This window comes from Hemicordylus capensis, chromosome 5 (assembly GCF_027244095.1).
Source record: "Hemicordylus capensis ecotype Gifberg chromosome 5, rHemCap1.1.pri, whole genome shotgun sequence".
Taxonomy (NCBI): Eukaryota; Metazoa; Chordata; class Lepidosauria; order Squamata; family Cordylidae; genus Hemicordylus; species Hemicordylus capensis.
Genome location: NC_069661.1, coordinates 33173889 through 33193821, shown reverse-complemented (window position 1 = coordinate 33193821; position 19933 = coordinate 33173889). Strand labels below are relative to the sequence as shown.

The following is a 19933-nucleotide window of genomic DNA, read 5'->3' as shown; positions in this document are numbered from 1 at the left end:
TTATGCTATTTTCCTGTTCATGTTGTGGTTATGTTATTTCTTCTGGAGCTTGAGCTGTTTTAGGTACTGAAGGTATACGCCCACATGCACGGGGTTAAGTCTTCAGTTCTTTCTACTTCCTGCCTTCTGGAGCATGTGGAGGGATGTAATCCCACGTTGGGTGACCTCTTCTACACCAGCCAGAAGACACCTTCACGGTGAGTACCAATGTACCTATCTTCCTATATCGCTGCTGCCCAGTATAGGTGTTTCCCATAGTCTGGGAAACACACCAGTGGGGATTCAAACTGGCAACCTTTGGCTTGCTAGTCAAGTCATTTCCCGCTGCGCCATTAGGTGGCTTTCTGTTGGCCTTTTAGGAAACTGCTAAAGACACATCTCTTCAGCCAAGTTTAAGCTACTTAGCGGTCCTTATGGTTTAGTTTTAATTTGAATGTTTATTTGTTAATTATTTTTACATTTCTTGGTTTGGTTTGTTAACCACCCAGAGACATCAGTAGTGGGCACTATACAAATATGTTAAATAAAATAAACAAGTTTGAAAGTCCCTGCTTGGCATCTTGAGGGGAACTTCTTACTCACTCACTTTCGAGCTCAGAGCCCTTTTGTCCTGTCTTGAGTGCCAGTCCTGCTGCTGCTAGTTTTGCATAACTTGTTTGCTTTCTCTAATAAAACATTTTATTTTTAGCTGTGTCTTCGTTGTTCTCAGAAAGTGATGATCTAGGCATGGCAGCCTGTGCTCTAATACCAGAGGATGAGTGGATTCCAGGGGCTGATATTAGCATAGTAAGTCACCAGAAAGCTACATATCAGTGTTTTGGCTAGTGGGCCTCCAGTATGAATGGCTTTAGGGCAGGGGTGGACAACCTTGGTGCTCCAGCTGTTTTTTGAACTACAGTTCCCATCATTCTCATCCACAGTTTATCTTGGCCAGGACTGGTGGGAATTCTAGTTCAACAGCTGGAGCGTCAAGGTTGCCTACCCCTGCTTTAGGGTAAAACTAAGCCTGACATCTAAATGTTATCCCAGCTGACTACCTATTTCTCTAGTTAATAGGCAGATTGGGACCTCATGCAGATTGGGGGTGGGGTGGGCGCTTTGACCCTACTTTGTCCCCTGCCACTGTATTGATGTGTTGGCTTCCATTGGGTTGGAGGGGGTTTGACCTATGGATCAGGGCTGTAGACCTAAAGCTCCCCTATCCTCCCCTCCACCCATGGTGTCAAATCTGTGGGTATACCCAGTATGTCTACTACTTAACGAAAAGAAAACCAAGCTCTTCAGGGCTAATTATACTTGACATTTAGAGTATTGTTTGGCCTCTAGATAATTGCCTTTATTCTAGCAACATATTTCTGTGAGAACATACAATGTCTTGGCAGAAAAAAAGGAGCTTTGAGGGGAAGGAACAAAGGAAGAATTGTGTATCTCACTTAGGTATTCTCTCTGTTCTAGGTTCATAAAGGTTTTGCAGATTCTGTCCAGCTTTGTGAAACTCTTGTAGAAGAGAGGGTAAGCCGGTTCATTGTGTTCTAAGAATTGGTCTGAAATGCAAGTATAAATCTCTGATTCTTGGCTGGTGTAGGAGGTCACCCAACGTGGGATTACATCCCTCCACATGCTCCAGAAGGCAGGAAGTAGTAATACTTGAAGATCCGTAACCCAACACATGTGGGCGGATCCCTTCAGTTCTACTTCCTGCCTTAGCTCCAGAGGACTCGTTTGCTGTAGCTTGCTTCATCTCTCTATTCCTTCTTATTTAATCTTTGACTCCCCTTTCTGAAATTATTCACTGTATTCTCACTTCTCGTGTAGCCTTTTCTTCTACTGTTTAAAAAAAAAAAAAAATTTGTGATTTCTCTGTCCCCTGTGGTTCTTCTTCTCCCTCTGCTGTCACCCCTGTTGCCCGCTCCCCTCCCCCCCAACCGCTCTGAGTTGGCAATTGATGGCCACCAAGAAGGGCCTGGGCCTCCTCGCAAGAAGGGAGCAATCGGCCCGCCAATGGCTTTTCCTGCCAAATCAGCGGGACGCCACGAAGGGTGGAGACAAGATGGCGGCCACTAGGGGGAGCCTTGCTGGCGCCCTCAAGTCTCAGCGGCCATACCCCCGTTCGGACGGATGGGATTTGGATGCTCACAAACTGGTTGGGCACGATAATCTTCTTCAGGCTGTGCCCCCCATCAAGAAGAAGAAGAAGCACACCGACAAGGAGCGCTCACCAGTTGCTGTTGAGCGGCGCGCGGTTCCGCCGCCCCACCCTTCCATGGTGCTGGAGCAGGAGGTGGTCTTTCACTCGCTGCCCCTTCTCTCCCCGGCGGCCGCTCGACCCGCCACAGAGGCCGTGGGTGGGCTGCAGCAAGAACTCCCAAGGTCCTCGAGCCTTCTCGGGGATGAGGCTGGGGCGGAGAGGCCATCAAGCCGCAAAGCAGCAGAGGCGATTATGCCGCGGAGGCAGTCCGGCCAGACCAGTCTTGGTGAGAGCTGGGCCTGCTAGGGGGAGTGGGGATGAGGCCAGCCAAAACCCCATAGGGAACCACCCTGGCACCCCACAGATAATGGGGGAGCACTCCGTGGGCAATTCTGGGGGCACTTTGAACTCAGCAGTCTTGAAGGGCTGGATTGAGGAGGCAGTGCTTAAAACTGTTAATGCAGCTCTCAAGGGGCGCTCCTCGACTAGGGCATGCAGGAGACGGGAGGACAGCCCTTCATCGTCAGACTCACATGAGGAGTCTCCACTGCATAAGCGCCTCAAGCACACTATGCGGGTCACCCCCTATGCAGGGTCCAGGGGACTGCATTCTTCCGCAGAATCGGGGGAGGAGTCACCGGATGTTTTCCAGCCTAGAGGCTCCCAAGCAGGCTCAAGGCTCGGGGACACGGATGCGGAATCATCCTCTTGTGAAGAGGGGGAGATTCCTCAGGATCAGGATTTGGGCACTAACAGCCAGAGACTTTCCCTTATGGAGGATGCTCAACCGGTCATCAACCAGTCTTTGCTGGCTTTGGGCCTTAGACCAGTTACACGTGAGGAGTCTTAACACGGTTACAAAGGGTTCCCTGGTACTCCCACAATCTAAAGCCCCTCAGTACAGAGCAGTCATGCCAGAGGGGTTTACCTCTTCTATTAAAGAGGAATGGGAGGTCTTGTCTGCTGCTAAGCGTGCAACAGCATCCGCCGCCAGATTATACAATTTTGAGGAGGACATGCTGCAGCTGCTAAAGGTCCCTTTTACGGATGCCCCTTTCGGGGCCCTTCTCAGTGGGGTGGTGGTCCCAAAAGATGGGGACTCCATGTTCAAGGATCCAGCCGATAAGAAGGCTGAAGTGGCCCTTCGCAGAGCCCATGAGTCATCTGCCATGGCAATTCGGGCTGACACTACTGCTTCCCTTGTCTCCAGGGCATCAGTACTGTGGATAGATGAGTTGCTTAATGATCCACCTGCAGATTAGACCAAGATGCATAAGAAGCTTCTTCGCTTGCAAAGGGCTGCCGCCCTTGCGGCAGACATTACCTTTGATAGAGTGCGGTTTTCAGCTAGAGCCATAGGTGCAGGCGTTTCAGCCAGGTGTAATATTTAGTTAAAATATTGGAAAGTGGACAACACGTCCAAGGCTAACCTGGCAGCTGTCCCTTATGTGGGGGGGGGGAGCTGTTTGGGGATGATGCCCTGAAGGAGGTCTTGGTAGAGACCAAGGATAAGAAAAAGGCACTCCCTGCAGCACCACGTAAGGAAGAAGGGCTCATCTCGTAGGTTCCTTCAGGCACCTAGAGCATTCCGACCCCAGTACAGGCAGAGTAACTCCTTTAGGCCCTATAGGCCACAGTGGGGTAGGCCTAGAGGCCAGGGCAGGCAATTTTTCTCTCACCAGAGTCGGCAGTCCTTCCCCGCCCAGGGTAGGGGGGCCAAACAGCAATCCTGACTATCCAAGCGTCAAGGTGGGGGCTCGACTTTTGGAATTCTGGCCCGTTTGGAAGGAATCCATCACAGATTGATGGGTCCTGTCCATAATAAGTCTAGGCTACAAAACAGAGTTCCTCAGATCGCCTGGAAACAGGTTCCTCCTCACTCCCACGTCTTGGAGCGTGGCGAAACACAGAGGCCTCGTCTTAGCCATTCAGCACCTGCTGGTCATAGGGGCCATAGAGCGGGTCCCCCGGCACCAAAGGGGATCAGGAGTGTACTCTGTCATCTTTACAGTTCCAAAGAAGGACGGTTCTGCAAGGGCAGTATTAAACCTTCACCCCGTCAACAAATTTGTAATAAAGAAGCGCTTTCGAATGGAGACCTTGCGTACAGTCGCGGAGGCGCTGCAAGCAGGGGACTTCATGGCGTCCATAGACCTTCAGGACATGTATCTACATGTCCCTATCCATCCTCTAAGCTGACCCCTTCTTTGGTTCTGCTACAGGGGCAGGCACTTTCAGTATTGGGCTCTGCCTTTCGGTCTGTCCTCTGCGCCCAGAGTCTTTACAAAGGTGCTGAGCCCCCTGGTGGCCATTCTTCACACAGAAGGCGTCCATCTTTATTGTTACCTGGACGATCTTTTGATTCGAGCAAGATCAGCAGAGGCTGTGGAAGTGGCACGGACCAGGACCATGTCCCTCTCGAGGGAACATGGGTTCTTGGTAAATGTGGGCAAGAGTTACCTCGTCCCGTCTCTATGTCTCCGTCATCTGGGAGTGGTTATAGACACCACAGTCTGCAGACTTTTTCTACCACAGGACAGGAGGGAGGTCCTTGTTTCCCTGGTTCGAGAGGTCTTGAGTCACCCGTCCATCAGCATCCTAAAGTTAGCACATCTACTGGGTCTCATGGTGGCTGCCATGGACTCGGTGCCTTGGGCAAGATTTCATCTACGTCAGCTACAGTGGACGCTCCTTCCTTTTCAACCAGGATTGCCCTCAAACGCGACAAGTGGATCCACCTGTCCAGGCGTTTACAGGAGTCTCTTGTTTGGTGGACTCAAGGGGAGAACCTGGTCAGAGGGAAGCTGTTTGTGGAACCAGATCGAGTTCTAGTGACGACAGACGCCAGCCTTTCAGGCTGGGGGGCACATTGCCTGAACAGGACCATGCAGGGCCTATGGTCAGCGGAGGAAGCCCGCCATAGTATCAGTTGGCTGGAGCTGCGGGCGGTCTTTCTGGCGTTGCAGGCATTCCAGCCAGCAGTATCGGGAAAGAACATATTGGTGTGCATGGACAACATGTCCACAAAGGCTCACATAAACAGACAAGGGGGAACGAGATCCAAGTCTCTTCACCTACAGGCCGTGGAACTTCTATCTTGGGCAGAGCAACACCTCCTGTCCATTCTTGCTCATCACGTTAGTGGAGCATCCAACATCGAGGCGGATTGGCTGAGCAGGCAGGAGATCCAACCGGCGGAGTGGAGCCTGCACACTTCAGTATTCCACTGGGTGACCCAGAGATTAGGCACGCCGCAGATAGACCTCTTTGCTTTGCCTCAGAACTCCAAGCTGCGCAGGTTTTACTCTCGTTTTCCAACCAGGGGAGCAGAGGCGACAGATGCACTCATTTCGGTGCAATGGCCTCCATGTCTTCTGTATGCCTTTCCTCCTGTGCCGTTGCTCTCCTGGTGTCTCAGAAAGCTGCGAGGGTCGGGAGCTTCGGTGATTCTCATCGCACCCTATTGGCCCAGGAGACTATGGTTTTCCGAGATTGTCGATCTCGCAGTGGGAAAACCTCTCAGACTTCCGGCGCGTCCAGATTTGCTGAAGCAGGGGCCCGGACCCGCAGTGGTTGCAGCTGACCGCTTGGAAGCGGAGAAGTCATTGTTAAAGAAGGAACGGTTGTCGGACGGCGTTATCCAGACCATCCATGCCTCCCGGAAGACGTCTACTAACAAGATTTACCAGTCGACGTGGCGGTCGTTCTTGCGTTGAGCTTCTAGGCATTCTGTGCAGATAAAGGATTGCTGGCTTAGGGAATTGTTGGATTTCCTTCAAGATGGCCTGTCGTTGGGTTTGAAACCCAACACCCTCAAAAGGCAGGCAGTCTGTTTGGTGCAGATGCTGTTCCCTCAACGCAGTTCGTTCCAGGCTAGGCATCCCCTGCTACAGAAATTTCTGAGGGGGGCGGTTCATCTTTCACCGCCAGTCTGCCATGGTTTCCCTTCATGGGATCTACGTGTGGTCTTTAGGGGGCTGCAGTTCCCCCCGTTCGAACCCCTCCGGTCCATATCTCTGCAGTTACTGTCCTGGAAGGTGGCCTTCCTGGTCGCGATTACGTCCGCTAGAAGGGTGTCTGAGCTGCAGGCCCTATCAGTGAAGAACAACTTGTGCATCTTTTCCAGGGATTCGGTGAGACTTATTCCAGATCCTTCGTTTGTCTCTAAAGTGAATTCGTTCTTTCATAGGGCTGCGGATATCTACCTTCCCTCGTTTTGTCCTGATCCTAAACATCAGTCGGAAAAGGAGTGGCATTGTTTGGATGTTCGTCGGGCATTGAGGATTTACCTGGATAGGACGGAGCTCTTCCGGAAATCCGATGTGCTGTTAGTGGCCTTTAAGGAGTCCAAGCGGGGGTCCAAGGTGTCGGCTGCAATCATCACCAGATGGGTACGATCTTGTATTTCAGAATCATACAAGGCCCAGAGTCTTCCAATGCCTAGTCAGATCACAGCTCATTCAACCAGGTCGGCGGCGACATCTGCTGCCTTATCGTCCGCTGTGTCCCTCGAGGAGATTTGTAAGGCGGCAACTTGGTCTTCTCCGTTCACGTTCTCAAGCTACAAGCTAGATGACTACAAGCTAGATGACCACTATGCGGCCAGAGCTGCTTTCGGTCGGAGGGTCCTGCAGAAGGTCCTTCCGGATCAATAGATTTTCTCTGTCTTTGTGTCCCCCCCCCCCCCCGTGGTTGGTGCTGTGGTATCTCCCACGTTGGGTGACCTCCCACACCAGCCGAGAAAGGTACATTGGTACTCACCGTGAAGGTGTCTTCTGGCTGGTGTAGAAGAGGTCACCCAAGGCCCACCCAGGTTGTTTTTTCTGGATCTTTGTTTGGTGTTGGAGAGGTCTTCGGACTTCTCTGTGTCTCTGCCTGTTTCTGAGGTTTGTTTCCTACAACATGGTGTTGCGCTGGTTGTGGTTGATGATTTTTCATGTTATTGATGTTTATTCTGAAGCTTGAGCTGTTTTAGGTACTGAAGGGATCCGCCCACATGCGTTGGGTTAAGGATCTTCAAGTATTACTACTTCCTGCCTTCTGGAGCATGTGGAGGGATGTAATCCCACGTTGGGTGACCTCTTCTACACCAGCCAGAAGACACCTTCACGGTGAGTACCAATGTACCTATCTTTTTCATTTTCCCCTGCCTAGGACACAGCTGTCACTGAATGGCAAACCGTGAAAGCAAAACTAGACAGTGAGCAGTTGGAGAAAGAACAGCTAGCTTATGAGCTCAGGGAACTGAAGGAGAAAATATCAACTGATGAGTTCCTGACTCTTGAAAAAGAGACCAAACAAGAACAGGAGGTAAGAAAATGCCATAATGAGATTCCTCCACTTAATTATTTTCATCTAGAAATAGCTTATCCCAAAAGACAACACAGACGTTCAGAAACAGCGTCTGAATCCAGGGTATGGTCTCAAGTCACATAATGCAGCAACCAATCATGGATGGGACCATAGCTCAGTGGCAGGGCATCTGCCTTGCATACAGAAGGTCCCAGGTCCAATCTCTGGCATCTCCAGGCAGTGGAAGATCCTTGTCTGAAATCTCAAAATTGGCTGTCAATTGGTGTAGACAACACTGAGTTAGATGGACCCAATGTTCTGAGTGGTATAAGGCAGCTTGCTGTTCCTAACCTTGCTGAATTTCAGCGGGTTTGGCCAGTGCTGGGTGGGCGGGGGCCCCTCTGTTGACCATCGGGGGGTGGGCATGAAAGGCAGGTTATAAATGTTGCAAACAAACCCCTAAAAGAGATCAGAATTGTACTTTGTGAGCAACACTTGGCACACATCCATCCTTCTATTCAAAGGGCTAAAAAGTAATGAACTGTGTGTATATTGCCATGCTGAGACTTTTTCCTAAGGTTTCTCACCAGAAATGGAAGACTACAATATTTTCTATGATAACCACTGGAGCCCTACATCTTTTGAGTTACTGCAAGAAAATTCTTGCTTGCTGTGGGTGATGGGCAAACTACACTGAAGGGTGCTTCCTAACAACCTAAGCAATTCTGCTTCAATTGCTCCACAGATGCAACTAATGCATGAAATTTCCAGCTTAAAGGCTATCATTGCAAATGCTGAAGTTTACAATCAAGATCTTCAGGTGAGCTGGTGGTGGTAGTGGTGGCCTTGCATGTAACAAAGCTGAACCCCTGTATGGACCTAAGCTGAATATTTACTCTTTTGACCAACCGTCAGCCATCTAAGGCTCCAGGATGCTCCAGTCACTTCTGCAGTTCTACTTTACCTAAAACCCTGCTAAGGTGGGGACTGGAGCAGGGTACCTAAAATCCCTTTACATTTATTGAATCCTTTTCTTAATAGGAGGACATAAAAGGAAAAGACATGCAGCTCAAGGAGCAAGAGGATAAAATAAAAGCATTGGAAGAGCATGTCAGTGAGCTAAAAAACTTTGTGGAAGAGTTGAAGACAGAAACTGGGAAAACGGATGCATCCTTCTCAATGGTAAGCTTGAGTTTGTTGGTAGCTGAATGGGCTGGATAGTGTGCTTGGAGATCTCAGACACTGGTTGTGTGTAAAGCTGTTTGTTTTTTAAAATAAATGTGCTGCTTTCTGCAGCAGCGTTGCAGGGTTTTAGACAGAGGACTCTTCCAGCCTCGCCTCTGGCTACAAAGGACTGAAACTGGTAGTCTCTCTCTCTATATATATATATACACACACACACACACAGCATGTTCTCTGCTACTGAGTAGGGTTCCCCCTCGCAAGTCTGAGTTGGTATCAAGCAAACACATTTTAAATCTTCTACATCTGGAAGCCGCATCCACATTGCAAAGAAGTCAAAGTAATCCCTGCCTGTCTGCAGTGCAAAGTAGAGCCCATAAAGAAACCCCTGGAGTGGGCTCTAGGGGGCTCACTAAACACACATGGAACTCTGGTGGCACCTGTTTGTCTATGTGAACTGAGACTACTCGGGAGACCCCTGTGGCTGTGCATTCCTGGACAAGCGGAGTAGTGGTGGGCATACTGAAAAGGTGAGACATAATGTGAAAGATTGCTGTCTCCTCATTCGAAGAGGGAAGGACAGTAACTCGATAGATGAGCTTCTCTGTTGCTGGATGAGGACCTCTCGTGCGGGTGATCCTTCCCACGTGCTCCAGAGGCAGGACTTCAGTAAATCAAGTGAAAGCTTTAAGAGCCTGGAAAGGATGACCCCACCCAGTTCTCTCATTCTTGTTATCCAGCTCCAGAGATGGCTCCACTCCTTACCAATCCAGTCATCTACAGGTGAAACTCAGAAAATTAGAATATCATGCAAAAGTCCATTAATTTCAGTAATGCAAATTAAAAGGTGAAACTGATATATGAGACAGACGCATTACATGCAAAGCGAGATAAGTCAAGCCTTAATTTGTTATAATTGTGATGATCATGGCGTACAGCTCATGAAAACCCCAAATCCACAATCTCAGAAAATTAGAATATTACATGGAACCAAGAAGACAAGGATTGAAGAATAGAACAATATCGGACCTCTGAAAAGTATAAGCATGCATATGTATTCAGTACTTGGTTTGGGCCCCTTTTGCAGCAATTACTGCCTCAACGCGGCGTGGCATGGATGCTATCAGCCTGTGGCACTGATGAGGTGTTATGGAAGACCAGGATGCTTCATTAGGGGCCTTCAGCTCTTCTGCATTGTTTGGTCTCATGTCTCTCATCCTTCTCTTGGCAATGCCCCATAGATTCTCTATGGGGTCAGGTCAGGCGAGTTTGTTGGTCAATCAAGCACAGTACACTGTATACTTTTCAGAGGTCTGATATTGTTCTATTCTACAATCCTTGTCTTCTTGGTTCCATGTAATATTCTAATTTTCTGGGATTGTGGATTTGGGGTTTTCATGAGCTGTACGCCATGATCATCACAATTATAACAAATTAAGGCTTGACTTATCTCGCTTTGCATGTAATGCGTCTGTCTCATATATCAGTTTCACCTTTTAATTTGCATTACTGAAATTAATGGACTTTTGCACGATATTCTAATTTTCCGAGTTTCACCTGTACATTCTCTTTTCTCCTTACCAATCTGGGTTTTTCTTGCCAACATTCTTCTGATGCTTTCATCTATTATAAAAGACAAACTTTTTCTTCTATTCTGAAGCATTGCTCCCTTCTCCCCTCCCTGCCCCTTTACCAATCTCAGGGTGTCGATGGGGTTCTGTGGGGTGTGGGGAGCATCAGGAACATCTTTGTTATAAAAAGGACAAACTCCTGCTCGGCATGCAGAAGGTCCCATGTTCAGTCCCTGGTATCTCCAGGTGCTGGTGGGAAATGTCCACCTAAAGCCCTGGAGAACCACTACCAAGTCAGGGTAGTCAACACTGAGCTAGATGGACCAATAGTCTGACATGGTGTAAGGCAGCGTCCTCTATATAAGCTATGACAAACTGCTGAGAAGCACAAAAGTTGCCCAAAACAGTTAAGTACAAGTACTCGTAGCTGCCTTGGTAAACTTATTGACTGATTCTTGCCCCTCGTAGAAAACTTGAATGTGTGATGTTCATCACATAAACCAAGCTTACAGGAACACATTGCTCTTGGATGATTGTTAGTTGGGAGGCCTGCCAAACTTAACCAGTTCTTGTATATTAACAATGAATGCAAATGTTTAGTCCTTCCAGGAGACGTCAAATAAAGTGACAGATGAAATCCAGCAAATGAAACGCTCTCTAGCGGATGCTGAAGCAGTGGCCTTGGATGCCAAGAGGGAATCTTCATTCCTCAGGAGTGAAAATCTAGTGCTAAAGGAGAAAATGGTAACCGTGTTCTGTAGCATTTGATGATTGTGCATGGATCAGTAATAAAATAATGTAAGATAATGTCCTTGTTGTACATTAGGACAACAAACCTCAGTAGTCTGGGAACCGGAAAAGAGTGGATATTAAGTCTCCTTTTGGTTCTTCATGTAGACTCTGAATGAACGGATATGACTTCTGTGGCCTCCCACGGAATATTTAGGATACCTTTGACTTTTCAACAAAGTTTTCAAGTAGTTTGCATAGCAAAAGGAATGAGAAGACGAATTCCCTGTCTCAAAGAGGTGCACAAGCTAAAAAGAAACACCCCTCTAACAGCTCAGGGAGGCATACTGGCCTAAAGTTAGGAGTGGTAGCTCTTCTCCTTGTTAGTAAACGAGAGCCACCACTTTACAAGCTGCTTCTTTGCCAGATAGCAGGTGTGTTTTCCTAACAAGCGTGGAGGCAGACTAGACGTAAGCCTTTTGGGTGTGTACATTTGGGACCTTGCTTTGTAAGTTGTGCTGGTTTCCTAACATAATCTTGATGACAGTTCTGAGGTAAAGGTGGGTGGGGTGGCATTAAAGGAAGCTTGAAGATACTGCTGTGAATCCTGCATACAGGGTGTTAAGCATCTTCCCCGCAAAAGGTAACAATAAATTGTTTCCATGTAGAAAGAACTCTTGGATACTTACAATCAAATGGAAAAAGATGTTCTGTGTTATCGGAGCCAGTTAGAAGCTGGGAAAACTAGCAACAAAAACATGCAATCTGACTTGCAGAAAGAACTGCAATACTACCTGCAAGAAAATGCAAAGTTAATTTCGCTCCTGGAGGGTAAAGTTCCCAAAGGTACTGTAAACGAGGATGCCTTGGAAATGTGCTTGCTCTATCTTTTACTTAGTCCCATGTTTCCCAAATATCTGGTGGCTGAGGCATGACTTTCCTGCATTAAAACTGGTCTTGTAAGAGCTCTTGTTCAGTCTTGTAAGAGGAGATTATTTATTTATTGAGTTTGAGAGTCACCATTTTGAGTGCAGCTCCTTTTGAGGGCAGGTAACTTGGCGCAGTGGGAAAATGCTTGACTAACAAGCAGAAGGTTGCCGGTTCGAATCTGCTGATATGTTTCCCAGACTATGAGAAACACCTATATCTAGCAGCAGCAATATAGGAAGATGCTGAAAGGCATCATCTCAGACTGCGCTGGACGAGGCAATGGTAAGCCCCTCCTGTATTCTACCAAAGAAAACCACAGGGCTCTGTGGTCACCAGGAGTCAAAATTGACTCGACGGCACACTTTACTTTTTAACTTTGCTGGAGCTATTAAGTTGGGATTGGTGGGATAATTCAATCTGTCTTAATAGAAACACAGCAGAATAACCTGCACCCAGCAGAGGCTGCTCAGGCCAGAGCAGTAGCTCATCAGACTTGGTGGGCAGCTGCCTCCTATTTATTTTGTTTTTCAACAGAAATCTGCTTTTCAACAAAAGTTCTGAAAGCAGTTTACATAGTAATGGGATAAAAAGAGAGGGTTACCTGTCCCTGAACATCTTGCAATATTAAAATACACACATATTGTTATCTATATTGTTATCTATATTGTTATCTATATTGTTATCTATATTGTTGTTGTTTGTTCTATGTACGTACACACACACACACACACACACACACACCAGCAACAGACTACTGTCTATGCACTGACATCTTTAATGGTGTGGGTTTTTCCTAGACTTGCTGTCCTGTGTGGAATTGGAAGGGAAAATCAAAGACCTGACAAATGAATTGAATAAAACCCTGGAAGAGAACACAGCTTTAAGGAAGGAAGTGACTACATTGTCGGCAGCTGGCTTGGAATCTGACCTTGAAACCTTACAGAAGGAGGTAAACGGTACAGGTTGGGGGTTGTTCCAAGGCTGCTTCTCACGCCAGGGCTTTCTAGAATAGGGTTAAGGTTCTGGAAAACCTTTTCAAGAACATCAGCATTCACCTGTACAATTCAGGAAGACAGCTGGTAGACTGGAAATCTTCCCTTACAGATGTAGTAAGTGGCACAGGCAACACTAGTGATTGTGTCCTAGTAATTTAATGGATGTGCATTTCTTGGTGTAACTCTTGGAAGGTTACTTTACTCTAGTTCTAGTATGTAGTGTCCAAACTGAATCATGGCTTGTTAGTGCCTTGGTATCTGGGATTCGGGTGACTGAATCTGCTAATGATTTTTTAAAAACTTTATTAAAACAAATGTACAATGCTAAACAATATTAATCTGAACACAAACAGCAAAACCTAATATGACACACCCCAATTCATCAATCCATCCACACTCTAATATTGTCTGGGGTAAGAAAGGGACTTGCTTCAAAGAGCTGTGAAGAAAAGGCTTCACTTCTTAGGCCTGGACTACGTCTGCTCCTCTGCTTAGACTCCATAACAACCATATGAGCAGATAGTATCTGGTTTTCTTGTATATTTTCCTGTTTTCATTTGCAAACTTTATTGCTTGGAAAGTGTTATCCTCTTCCCCACCCGCACCCCTTTCTTGTTTTAAACAAACTTATCACTTTACTATGCTGGGTTTTGTACTTACCACTCCAAGTTAAGCGCACATAAAGGATTCTTTGTTTTGGAATCTTTCTTTGGCTCCAGGAGATTCCCAGTTAAGTGGCTGAACACCCCACATCTACTTTGGAGGTTCAGGACCGTGTCCTGCCCTTCTATAAAGGACAGGTAGTGACTGTAATAAGCATTGAAAAAAGTGTTAGATTACACCTGAGGTTTGGGACCAAGGTGTGACTTAGGCATTCGGATGCCTTAGGAGAGGAAAGCTGGTCTTGCGGTAGCAAGCATGACTTGTCCCCTTAAGCTAAGCAGGGTCTGCCTTGGTTCCATATGAATGGGAAACTAGAAGTGTGAGCACTGCAAGATATTCCCCTCAGTGGGGATGGAGCCGCTCTGGGAAGAGCAGAAGGTTCCAAGTTCTCTCCCAGGCTTCTCCAAGATAGGGTTGAGAGAGATTCCTGCCTGCAACCTTGGAGAAGCCGCTGCCAGTCTGTGAAGACAATACTGAGCTAGATAGACCAATGGTCCTACTCAGTATATGGCAACTTTTTATGTTCCTCTGTTGGTGCATACACCAGTCCTCAACCACAGCATGGTTACCATATAGGATATGAAAAGATTAGATGGTTAGTGATTGTGATGTAGAGGGAAGAGTGTTGAATTTGACTCAAGGTTTAGATGCCTACTCAGTCATGCTGCTTTCTGGGCCAGTGGGTATATTTGTCTGATCTACCTCACAAGTAGATATTTCAAAATAAAATGAGATGCCATTTAATCTTTGGCAATGTGCTCTTTGGAGAAGAATGTTAGAAATATGAGAGTATTCTGGACTGCAACTTCCAGTCTTGAGGAAAGAAGCTTAAAAACACACACCCCTCTCTTTTCTCATTCAGCTAGAATTAATCTTATCAAAAAGGGTAGCCGAGAATCTGTCCCTCATGCTTGTACTCCTATTTAAAATATGCAGTGATTGTTCCTCTTAACAGATCCTTGAAAAATCTGAGATGATTGCTTCTCTAACGTCGGAAAGAGAGACCTTGCTTTCTCAAGTGTCTGAAAAGGAGGGACTACTCAATGAAATGACCGAAGCACTAACATCAAAAGAGGAAGCACTGAGAGAGAACGATGCAGCTTCTCAAGAGCTGAAACATCAGTTTGATGAACTAGAGCAGAAATTCTTGATGGATTCAGAAGAAAATATGCAGAGGAAAAGCCAGATAGATCTTTTGTTGGATGAGAATGTCAAACTAAATGCAACCATTGGCATTTTGAGAGAAGAGGTGAGTCCCTCCTGGTTCTAATAGAGCCCCTTTTTTATATAGTTGTTAAGGACTTGGTCTTAGAAGTAACCTGGCAAACAGCTTTGCACTTCAGTGGCAGTATAGTGAGATGCTTCCTCTGAGCCCTCGTGGTCTTTCGCATATGCCTCTCGGTTCATCTTACAGCAAAGTCTGACCTTTTGTGCAACCGCACAGCAGCATGTTCTCAAACTCTCCATCTGCTTAAAAGATGCAAGTGTTCATGCCTTTGCTATGCAAGGACTCAAAAGGGGAAGATGAACTACCTGTTAGCCCTTGTAACCTGGGACATTACATAGTTCGCACTGCAGGAGGCACGTTTGGTCAAGCAGTTCTGTGAGGGCATGCCTCTGCCAATAAACATGGAACTTGCTTCACTTTTTCCTCTGACCTGGCTTGATTATGTCTTGTATCTGCAGCTGATGGTGTTCTAGTCATGTGGATTTTTAGATTAGGTGCCTTGGAGTGTCCACCGTGTAGTACAGGATGACAATCTTTTTATGGGCAAATGATGGATCGGTCTGTGCGCAACTCATTTGTGGTTAAAAGTTCTTGGACAAAAAGGGACCCACAAAACTCTATGGGAGAAAAGCTGGTCTTGTGGTAGCAAGCATGAATGTTCCCTTCTGCTAAGAAGGATCTGTCTTGGTTTGCATTTGAATGGGGGCTACATGTGTGAGCACTATAAGATATTCCCCTTAGGGGATGGGGCCATTCTGGGAAGATCATCTGCATGCTTGCATGCAGAAGCTTCCAAGTTTCCTCCATGGGATCTCCAAGATAAGACTGAGAGAGCTTCCTGCCTGCAACTTTGGAGAAGCTGCTGCTAATCTGTGTCAACAATACTGAGCAAGATGGATAATCGTTTGATTATCCATCAAACTATGCAGCTCATCAACCATGTAATGGTTGTCATGCCATGTGCTTGAAAACTGTTGGTGGGTATGTGTGAGTAAGTGTGTGGAGGGGGGGGGGAGAAATGCAGGCCCTGGAAAGCAGCAAAACAGGAGGTTTATTAAACTCCAAGTGGGCTGTATTTGGGTTGGAATGTTCCAGGTTGATGCAGGCCTGAGTTGTATGACACGTCTTGATAGGATTTGGATAAGCATACACTAGAACTGGGCTAATGCACTTTGTCTGCAAATAGATGCAAGAGAAGGACCTGGAGCAAGAAAGGTTTCTTAATATGGAAGAACAACTCGGCCAAGCACACCAGAAACTGAGCGAAATGGAAAAACTGAAAGATGAACTGAAGGCCTTGGAGTTGAAAATGGAGGCTGGGGAAACTGAGAACCTGGCCCTAGCTCAGAGGCTTCAGGATGGCAAAGAAGAAATAAGAGCACTGACAGAGGAAAGGGATGACCTGAAGTGGAAGCAGGAGGCTCTTGAACGTGAAAAAGAGCAGATGAAAGAAGATATACAAGAGACAGTGTCGCTGGTAAGCAGAATTAGCCAGTGTAAAATGAGAGCATCTTTTGTTTGTAGCACCTCTGCAAGGAAACTCCAATGTCACATTAATGCTAATGCACACACTTTGCTTTTTTTGTTTTGAAACACAAGAACATTGAAGCACAGGAAGAACTTCGAAATGCCCAAAACTCCCTGCAGCAGTACCTAAATCATATTGAAGAACTAAAACAAGCCATTTTGGAGAGAGAGGCTCAGATTTCAAGTGCGAAAGAAAGTCTGGGGATCATCGAGGAGCAAAAACTACAGGTAAGACCCCAGTTTAGCAACGGAAAGTTCTGGGTCAGACTTAGTGTGCTTTTTCAATGCCCAAGCAAGGTCATGTACCGGGAGAAAGAAGCCAAACCTTTTGGGCGGAGGGGGGACTTGGAAGTAGTGCACAGAGCTGGTTTGGTGCTGCTTTTCGAACCGGTTCGAAATGCTGGTGTTTGAGCCAGTTTGGAGGCCAAAAGGGTTACTTTTAAGGGGCAGGGGGGTGCCTCTTACCTGCCCATCCCTGCCCTGCCGCTTGCCTTCCGCCAGTGCTCTCCCAAAAGGTGTGGGCGTGGGGCTGCAGCATTCCTCCTTGCTGCACCGTTCAGCATCACGCCACACAAATGGCCACCGTGCATCAAATAATGTTAGAAATACAGGACCATGGAGGTCTTGTACTCCAACGCTCTGCTCAGTGCAGAAAACTGCCCAGCACCCCTGACACATGGTGGGGAAGGAACAGCTCTCTATTTCTCCTAACCTTTTGCCACTGCCACCAAGTAGCCTTTTTTGTATGGCTGAGTCCACTCAGAACAGCCCTTCAGAAATACCAGAACATTAGTAGTGTGGAAAGCCTTTATAGGTGTGGGGTGGAGATAAATCCACCAGCCTGATTTTTATATAAGAAGTTTAGATTTAGGGGGAAAATTGGTTCAATTGAAACACTACTCCAGTTACTTGCAGAGCAGGTCAAGGAAAACAAAAAAGCTGGAAAAACACAATCACTACCTAGCTCTATACTGGTCCCTACTCAGTCCTCGGTACTTTCTTTCTTCTCAGCTTCTGGCTTGCTGGTTACAGCACAGCTCTGGGGCACAATCCAGCCTGGCTCTTCCTTTTCTTCTAGTGATTTCAGCTAGGTTCCACTTCTTGCTGGCTGCTCACTTTCTGCTTTCCTGGGCTCACTTTAGCATAATTCCAGACTCTCTTCCTTCTTCTGCAAACTCCAGCGGGGATCCAAATTTATCAAAAAAAAATTTTTATGTAAAGTACTTCTGGAACTCTGAAAAACACAAGTCTGGATGTCAACCTGTGCCTGTGAGTGTCTCCTTTGGGGAAGCATTCAGACATATGGTTCCCCACCTGTAGACTTCAGGATACTTGCAAAACTGTGACCATGTGCAAAGGTTGTTAAAAGACAGTAGTGAAACTGATGGTCTCTCCCCACTCCACCCAACTTCTGATGCAGAAATCTCATCACTGTAGAGGCAAAATTGACAAGTGCTTCAAATAGTATTTGGTTTCCCAGGGCCAGCAGCTAGAGGCACAATGATTGTGTCTCAAGCGGGGGAGAACACGTGCCTAAAAGCTGTTTGAAAATCTTAGATATTCAGTAGTGTTGGGAGAGTGGAACTGTGGGGAAACTACATGGAACATAAGGAAGCTGTCTTATACCAGGTCAGACCACTGGACTGGCTAAAAAGCCTCTTCTATTCTAAAAACAGAAACAAGACTCAATAAACAACTCTTAATTTTTTGTTTAAAATTCAAGTTCTAGCTTCTCCGTCTTCTATCTTTAAAATAGAAGCTCTTTTAACTAGCTAGCTTAAATGAATTCAGAGACTGATCAGTGTGAAGTGAAGAGCTAACGTATCCTTGTAGTAATCTCAGAATAGAGCAGAAAATGTGAGCTTACAATCTAAGAACATCAGTGACTTAAATCCTGTGTCCATTTCCTCCTTTAAAAAGTTAGCCAGCAAGATCCAAGAATTGCAAATGCAAATTACGGAAGAGGATGAGCTTAATAGGAGAAAACTCAGCCAAGTACAGGAAAATCTGGGTGAAATAGAGCAACTGAGAGAGCAACTCCAAGCCAGCAAGACTCAAATTGAAGCAGAAATGATGGACAAAAAGGCTATTGCTCAGAAACTTCATGAGCACGAAGAAGTAATTAAAACTCTAATCCAGGAAAAAAATGACTTGAAGCACAGGCAGGAAGTTCTCCAAAAAGAGAAGGATCACATCAAAGAAGAGATGCAAGTGGCCCAATCAATGGTAAAGTAGGACTGGTTTCTGTTAAACTTATTACTCTGCAGACTTTGAAAAAAAGGTGGTGTTCGTTATGTAGCTGGAGTAGACATGCATTTGTGAGTGTGGCAAAAGGAAAAACTGAAATGTGCAGAGCTCTTCTTCAGTTGAGGATTGTAAGCTGCCATTGCTTAGACCTATAAGCAGGTCTAAGCGAAATGATCAGCTATATTCCCATCCATCAAAAGGGAGCCTTTCCTCACCCAAACTCTGGTTCTGCAGCTGCAGGGCTTCTGCAGTGCAGGGAGCTTTTCAATCTGGTTTCTGATTGGCATTCAAGCAGGGTGGATAAAAATCAATGGTTTTTTATTTAAATCTGATTTTTTTAAATAAAATGCTTTGAAGAAAAAATCTATCTAAAGATAGTTTTCTGTTTAAGATACATTATAGTCCAAAGGTTATTCATCGTGAAATAAGGATTAGTTTTTAATTATGTAGCATGAGGCTGTATATATTCAATGTGTAAATTTTTTGGTAAATGAATTCCATTAATCCATTCACAATGTCATTCTTTTCCAGAGGCTTCTGTAAGATTATTTTGAGCAATATTTCTATCTACAAGATATTATCACAGATGCTTGGTTTTTCAGTTCTCAAAACTGTGATTTTGTGTCTGCAGAGATAACATGCCGCCTCTTCACAGCAAAAATGTTGTAAAATAGTTGAGTTGAGAAAGACCTCTTAATCCCATTGTTCCTTTGCAAATCTATGTACATAGAATCAAGTTGATTAACCGATTAAACTGGAGATAGTTCACCTTGCAATAATTTCATAATTATCTATATATTTCTAATAGTATAACCAAATGAGTAATTTTTGATATAACTGTAACTAATCTGAAAAGTTGTTATTCCAAAAATGAAACCTTCATCTGGTTGTAAATATTAAGATTATACCAGCAAGAATGACTTTACCATGATTTAAATCTAGTCTTACTGACTAGTGATTTAAATCGAATCCACCCTGCATTCAAGGTTTCAGTGTCAGTCCTGACCAGTTTCTGTCATTAGTGGGGAAGAGCCTGAAGTAAAAAATAGTGGTATTTTTTAGCGAGTTTATTTTAATGATAGAGTTCTTGCTCTTTATAAATAGAGCCCCAAACCACAGAGCAGCTTTCTCTAACCTTGCATTTGGCAGAGTTTGCAAACAGGGTCCTCAGACTTGTGGACTCCTGGATAAAAGCTATTGACTTCATTCTCTCTTCAGTACTAGAAATAAGCCATGATCACACGTTGGGTTCAACACATGGAAATCTGTGTATAGCCTGTACACATACAGATCGGTATGCCCATACAGTTTCATAAGTTGAATTGCACTTCCGATCTGTACTTGTATTTAAGAAAGTCTGTGCCAGGTTCACTTTTTAAAA

At 45.7% G+C, this 19933-nt stretch overlaps 1 protein-coding gene across 4 annotated transcripts in view; it reads left to right on the top strand.

Moving 5' to 3' along the window:
- CENPE (centromere protein E) overlaps positions 1-19933 on the top strand; it is an 81979-nt gene that overhangs the window by 21673 nt on the left and 40373 nt on the right. For 3 of the 4 annotated variants that reach the window (XM_053257477.1, XM_053257476.1, XM_053257475.1), the window contains exons 15-26: positions 689-786; positions 1456-1512; positions 7343-7498; positions 8226-8300; positions 8522-8662; positions 10834-10977; positions 11631-11808; positions 12690-12841; positions 14506-14799; positions 15965-16255; positions 16378-16533; positions 18226-18531. In XM_053257477.1, coding sequence (XP_053113452.1) covers positions 689-786; positions 1456-1512; positions 7343-7498; positions 8226-8300; positions 8522-8662; positions 10834-10977; positions 11631-11808; positions 12690-12841; positions 14506-14799; positions 15965-16255; positions 16378-16533; positions 18226-18531 — 2048 coding nt within the window. The remainder of the gene's footprint in view (positions 1-688; positions 787-1455; positions 1513-7342; positions 7499-8225; positions 8301-8521; positions 8663-10833; positions 10978-11630; positions 11809-12689; positions 12842-14505; positions 14800-15964; positions 16256-16377; positions 16534-18225; positions 18532-19933) is intronic. The other variant, XM_053257478.1, reaches the window with a different exon arrangement.